Below are 6,985 nucleotides of genomic sequence, written 5' to 3'. Positions count from 1 at the left end.
ATACAAACCCAGTGAGAGGAAATTTAATAAGGATTTAATAAGGATAATTTAATTGTGTATTTACATATTTCCTCACATGCATCCTCTCCCTCCCACATGCAAGCTCTCCTTCAGCCCTTCTATGGGTTGCTGATCTTAAGGACCAAGACATTGAGTGTAATGAAAAATGCACACCGCTAATGGGGTGATAAATTATGATGGTAATAAAGTAATATGGCGGATTAGGTAATAATAAAGGACTCTGGACCAGAGTGCAGCTTTTTAACAGTATTCTACTGAGTGGATTTATTTTCAAATCATAAAATTATATAAACCAAAGCAAAAGACATTTGCCCGTCTCTATGAATGTGTGCTGTGTAATATGGTGATAATCACAGTAATGGTGGCAGTTAGTAAACAAGGTGAAGAAGCTGAGTGCCAGCAGTAACAGCCCAACAGAGAGAGCAGCCATACTACACATATTCACTCACACACACGCAGACACACACAAGCAGCCAGGCACGCACAGACACTCTAATGACCCAACCTTGCCAGGAAAAAACACAACCACAAAACACAAACAACGCACCCCACTGTACTCCGTGACCAGTATGTGTGTTAATGTGTGTGCGTGCGAGTTTGCTTTGCACCAAAAGTGCATTTTAGCCTTAAAGTAGGAGGTCCACAAGCAAAAGATGTTACTGCTGCTGTAGCTGCTGTTGAAGAAACATTTTTCATTTCTATGCAAATTTCATGCTTTCTACTTACATAAACATCACACAAAAAGTGCAAGACTTTAATTTGTTCCCTTATCATGCGTTGAGCTTGTATGTTGTCGGACGGCATACAACCAAATCTTTAGGCTTTTACCTGATTCTTGTGCTGGAATTAAGTCCACATATCGCTGTATATTTGGACAAACTAGCCAGGCAATACATCACTCTGTGCATACACATGTGTGTGTGAGTGGGTAGTGTCCAAGCAGAGCAGCCAGAGCTGAGCAGGAACAGCTGGAGCTCTAAGATTTCACTGGAATTTGCTAATGACTGCAAGATTTATAGCACACAGCACACACGCAAATGTGCACGTGCTGCACAAGAGAACAAAAACCACACAGTCTGTCCAGAATACGCGCTGTCATGATTACTACAGTGTTTACGAAGAAGCACGTTCGGTTATGTTACCTGAGCAGGGGTCCGCTGCCATTCTTGGTGGTCCCTCCAACAATCAGTTCCTCCTGCCAGTGCATGTACTTCCTGGCCAGACCATGGCAGCCTCCACTCAGAGCCCGTGCCACATCGAATGGCTGGAGCAATAAAAGCAATAACTGTCAACAACTAATCTCAAACTAAACACTTTACGTTTGAGCGAAACATATTAATACCCCACACTTATTGAGATATTCCGAGCCAAAAGCTTGAGGCTTGATGCATGCCCACCTTAGTCGAGTTCTTATTGGGCGCGGTGCGGGGGCAGTCAGGATCGGCTGGGTTCAGGCAGGGTCTATCCATGTAGCCATGCCCAATGTCCGCTTTTTCTAACATCTCCTCAAAGATTTCCACGTGGTTTTGCTGTGGCAACTCCTCAAGGAATTCCTTAGGGTCAAAATTGGTCCACTGCACAAGTCCTTTGCCTCTGCAAAGGTTAAAGGCAAATGTTAGTGTGCTTTTATGATGCTAGGTTTCTGTTCCTAAGAATAGCTGCATTTGGATCCCCAAAAAGTAAAATCTTATAGTCAAATGACAATAAAAAATGTTACCTAAGCCATCCACTATATCCATTAGAGTTGACAGGTCAACACTAGATTCAAATTCTGGCCTATCTGGATGATTACAAAAGATTACCTTACACCTGTTTGAATGAAAGGTTTTGTTTTATGTTCTTAAACATTATCTGCCCATCACTTTTTATTTCTCATTGAAGGGAATAAAACCACAAAAAGATAAAAAGTTCAAGATTACATTTTAGCCGATGAAAAAGGCACAATTCTGATAACGGTAACTAATCTCTTTCTTGCTATGTAATAAGTGGCAATAATTTCCCATCATGCAAAAGCTGAGTTCCTGCTCCAACCCAGACCTCGTCCCTCTATGCTCTCTTTTCCTCACACATTCCGATCTCTCTTTTTCTCTCTGCCATTCAGACGACATTGTATGTGCTTAACCAGGCTTGGGTTATTATTCCCAGCCTCCCAACCAGAACATAGTAAAAACCTTATTTACCATCTAGGTCCAGACACTCACACTCACACAGATAGACACACATCCACGCACTCTGATGATGGTGACTCAAGCTGATACACCTTTACACATCGACAGAAACGCATGTATGCACTGATGAAGACGACGCACAATATGGGCATGCATAAACACATGCAGAGGTAAAGGTCTGCTGAGTATTACTGTAGCAGCAGGCCATTAGCAACAGAACGGCCAGACAATGGTGTGAGGCCCAGGGCTCGAGAGAAACCATCGCCAGCGATACGCATGCCAGCAACCACTACAATAGAGCCTTCAGAGGGGACAAGTTCAGGACACACACACACACACTTGTTTCTCTGTGGTGTTTCTTTAGATGGGTTGAGTGTGTTAGAGCTGCCACTTATAAAAGGGGCTAATGCAAGATCCAAAGATTCACATCTCTTGTCATCTCTTTCTCATTATCACATTACCACTGCTACTGTATACACTACCGTTATGAGCTGAGCTCAGCACTTCAGGTCTTATTGTCCCAACATCATCTGAATCAGTTTGCCAACTGGCCTCACAGTAGATAAAGCTATTATGTAAACCCAATTAGGATTTGATCATTTGGCCATAAGCTTGGAAGAGTTTGGTCAATCCAATGATATGTAGTAATGATCACATCACAAATGCAGATTCTGTCTAGTCAAAAAGAGCTTTTAAGTACTTACGGGAGATAGCCTGTTCCAGGCTGGAGCTTAGCCCCCTCCCAGAAGCAGTCCAAAGGTGTGATGATGAGGCAGGGATGTAGCCTTTCTATGATCTAAATGGTTGAGCAAATAATAGAATTGACAAACACTGAAGAAGTAGCAACAATACAGAGATAAAAAGTCAAAAACAGAAAAACTATACACACTGTGCTGGTTGTGTCTCACCTGATTCAGGTGATGTGTTTCTGTGACTACTTCCCCTGATTTGTAGCATAAGTCTTCTAATTTCCATTGTCTGAAAAGGAGAAAAAGAGAGTGAAAAAGTCACTTGGATGAGTGACGAAACTTTTCATCCCAATGAGAATGCTTCGTCCAGAACAAAAGTTTAACTTTTTCATCACCACATAAACACCACGAGTGCACCCAGGATCAACTGAACAAGGAATAATACAAATATATCCTTCATCATTACGAATTTCTTTGTGTTTGTACACACAGAATAATTGCTATATCTCGTCATGTACAGCAATGAATTCACTCAGAGATTACCACTTGAGGTGCATCGATTTGTTTTTTTCCTGCTGATTATAGTGTTGGCTGATATGATTTTGTTTAAATAAGCACAAGAGTTGATAGCATACAGAAAAAAGTTTGCACATGTGCACCACGTTACAGCACCTTTCAGCACTCCTACTCAGACATATTTCAAAATAAATTGTTCCAGCTTGTAGGATAGAGCCTTTTTCATAAAGTAAAAGGGTTACTAAAAAAAAAGATTTTTTGTGCCGTTCTGCAATCACACCTCCAAATGCTAGTTTGCAGGAGGGTTACTCCACTGTTGGGATCAGCTTATTCGTTTACTTCAAACAATGTTGAATGAGCTGAGCACATCGTGTCAGCGTTGTAGCTGAGAAATGTTGACTGACACACAAGTAAGAGAATTTATACCTGGACCTATAACAGGGCTACACTCACAGATTACTGGCCACTGTGTTAGAATAAAGAGGAAGCCAGATACAGTTATTGGACTAAAGATATTAAACTTGAATTAACTTGTCCAGAATTGGAAAACATGATGCTTAGATACAAAATGACAAGAGGCACGTTACCTGTTATAAAGGTAAACATGAACTCTGCTGGCTCGGATAGCTGACTCCAGGTGCTGCAGGAGCGCCTCCACAGTTAGAACATTGGCTCCCTCCTCCCGCGGCGTCTGGATCATCAGCTGAGGGGTAAACATGGCCTCCTCGCCTATCTTCTGTCTTGTATACTTGAGTTCCTGGTTCACACGCCCGCCAACTTGACAAAGAAGAGTGAAGTTACATATTTAAGGCTTTTGTGAAAACATCCAGACCATTATTGCATTTGATTCACAAAATCTTATTTAGTAAAGTTAAAGGTTAAGAAAAACTGCATGTAAGGGTTAGGGGCCAGAATTGTGCTGGCTTTGAATATGTGCTTAAAAAGTCTGTGTTTTTCTGACACAAAGGCACAAATATCTGCAAAATATAGACACAGTAAAGGTTAAAACACTGACTTTCGTTCTGGTTCTTCAAGTAAAACAGGAGTACAGCTGACTAGAAAACATCACACTGCTACCAGATCCATTCCAGATCATGCATACTTTTTTTTTATTGTAATGCATTATTTTGCTCTGAACTACAAGATAATAATAATGCACACACACAAACAGCATGGTGTGCTATAAAGTCTGCGACTCACACAAGAGATCCCCTGCTCGTTCTGCAAAGCAGACCCACAGACATCGCAGCCTGTCTGTGACATTATCTGACTTGTATCTTAAATAAAAGCACTCTCCTCACAGTAAGCTTGTAACACTACAATGGCAAACATCCCAAGTCCTTTGAATCCACAAAAGCAGCATCACCTCAACAAATCCACATTTCACAAACAGCTCAGTGTTTCTCCTTAAATTTGCTAACTTGTCAGCAGCGCCAAAACACGTTGTCTGCATTTGTGTGTGACACTAGTGTGTGTGTGTGTGTTTGATAGAGAGAGGCTGTCTTCCAGGCTTTGCTCCCAGTATCGTGGTGAGACTAAGCCCTGTGCGTGCGCTCTGAGCCCTGAGCTAGCCCGAGCTACAAAAGCAGCCTTTCAGACCCTTTAGCTGTCCAGCTCCACCCAAGTACATCCAAGGAAAGTCTGGCAAAGTATCCCTCACAAACACACACGCACACACATAAACACACACATGCATGCAAACGAATGCGGGCATGCAAGGATGGGCAGAGATGAGCAAAATTATAAGGCAAATTAAATTTTAAAAAAGTACCAGAATTGTTTACGTTTTGTGTTCAGGTTTAAGATTCATGTGTCTTCATATGCATCCCCCAGTTTGGTGTGTCTGTTTCTAATTTACGAGCTGATAATTTGAGCCGTTCAGCGAAAGCTTGAGCAATTTATACTCATATTATTTCATTTGGTCACCCAGCCACACACATACACAAAACAAGAAAACTGTCCAGTGAGAGAGCCGACTGTGTGAAAAATCTGTAGCATTTTATTATGCCTTAATCCAATTTAACAATTCTGCTCAATCCGTGTAACAGTGGGCATGGATTGAATATTTTTTTGTCTACTGTAATGGCATTAAAGTTGAACATAAGCATGCCTGTTCTGCTGGGCTGGACCACCCAGTCAGACCAAGGGAAAAGGGAGAGAAGGGCCATGTCTTGGGGCATTAGGAAAACACATTTGATTTCTTTTTTTCTGGACTCAAACAGCATTCCTATCTGAACCTGTCTGAATGCATGTTTATAATGCTCATCATTAATAGCAGGCCTAGGCTAACTGGAGCGACATGCTTTCCACTGCTAGGCCAGCTACAGAGGTCCGTTACACCAGCCCTCCCTTCAAAGGAAAGTGCATGGAACTGATTAAGATCTGACGCACACTGACAGTGCACTAACAAGTCGGCTTGTCTGATGCACTCAACGCTCAAAGGCAATGCTAGCCTGAGGCTTGGTTTAAGTGCACTGCCAGGAGGGACAACGGAAACACGGGTATATGGAAAAAGGTGCATCCATCAGTCAATACCCTTCTACACGTGTGGAGATGGCACAGGGGGATGGGAGGATCAAGTTTAGAAAGAACCCACTGTCTGCTTTGAATTCTTTCCAAGTCGTGGACTGCCACCCAAAGATCCTGAGTTTACAGCAAGCAGCGAGGAATGGGACAAGTCAAAGGAATGTACTCTCCCGCTACAGGAAACAGCACATTACAGCCTCGGGCTTCGAGAATTCCACACTTCACGAGGTTACAAAGTTTTGGGGTCAACACTCACACAGCCTTGGGGTGAAATTAACACCCCAGCTGGACCAAGAAAACATGTATGTGTGTGCGCACACACTCAGCATACGTGCAAGCTTGTGCACACGAGTGTGCGTGAACACACAGCTGTGTTTCTTCAATGACACATATTCCCATATTCCTTCTCCTAAGAAAACTGGTTGACCCCAGCATGTGTTGATATCTTGAAGGTGTCCCGCTCCAGGCTCAGCTGCTGAGACCAAAACAAAGTGGAAATAATTTTCAATCCCTCCCTTACCGGCCTCGGTCTCTTACGAAAACAAAAATCATTTGTAATGTTTTGGAGTGACATGAAAAGTACACATCCAAAATAGATAATTAAGAGAGTCTGGTGAAGTCAAATTGTACTATCCATCAACTGGTTTTGAGCCAAAATGCTTTCATTCCAATAAATCACAAAACTTATATGTATTCTGACAGAACTGGAATCAGCAAGTTGCTTTCTGGTTTTCAAAAGTCCAGTTTCTTCACCTGTGTTCATGAACTTAGGCTCCAGAAACTTGTGACAGAAATATTTTATTATTTTCTTACTTGTAATAGATCAAACTGCTAATCAAAGTAATCAGCAGCATATGACTAGTTAGTTATTTAGCTAATCATGTCTGTATTTATTTTTACTGAGTTAGTGCGCACTGTTGACTACATGGGTTTGTAGTGTACGAGTTATTAGTTATTAATGATTGACAAACGAAACCAAAAACCTTAGGAGAAGAGAAGAGAAGAGAAGAGAAGAGAAGAGAAGAGAAGAGAAGAGAAGAGAAGAGAAGAGAAGAGAAGAGAAGA

General features: G+C 41.9%; 1 protein-coding gene across 1 annotated transcript in view; it reads right to left on the bottom strand.

Annotated features, from left to right (window-relative positions):
* The window catches only part of ptch1 (patched 1), a 48,173-nt gene that overhangs the window by 26,152 nt on the left and 15,036 nt on the right, over nucleotides 1–6,985 (bottom strand). Inside the window, exons 3-7 of the mRNA XM_005721981.1 lie at nucleotides 3,982–4,171; nucleotides 3,098–3,167; nucleotides 2,894–2,985; nucleotides 1,419–1,614; nucleotides 1,164–1,285 (exon numbers count right to left, since the gene is read on the bottom strand). Of these exons, the coding sequence (XP_005722038.1) occupies nucleotides 1,164–1,285; nucleotides 1,419–1,614; nucleotides 2,894–2,985; nucleotides 3,098–3,167; nucleotides 3,982–4,171 (670 nt within the window). The remainder of the gene's footprint in view (nucleotides 1–1,163; nucleotides 1,286–1,418; nucleotides 1,615–2,893; nucleotides 2,986–3,097; nucleotides 3,168–3,981; nucleotides 4,172–6,985) is intronic.

Source organism: Pundamilia nyererei, unplaced genomic scaffold, assembly GCF_000239375.1.
Source record: "Pundamilia nyererei isolate P.nyererei 1_Seehausen unplaced genomic scaffold, PunNye1.0 scaffold00006, whole genome shotgun sequence".
In the NCBI taxonomy this organism is placed as follows: Eukaryota; Metazoa; Chordata; class Actinopteri; order Cichliformes; family Cichlidae; genus Pundamilia; species Pundamilia nyererei.
Note: the sequence above shows the minus strand (reverse complement) of the source record. Positions and strands in the feature narration are given on the sequence as shown.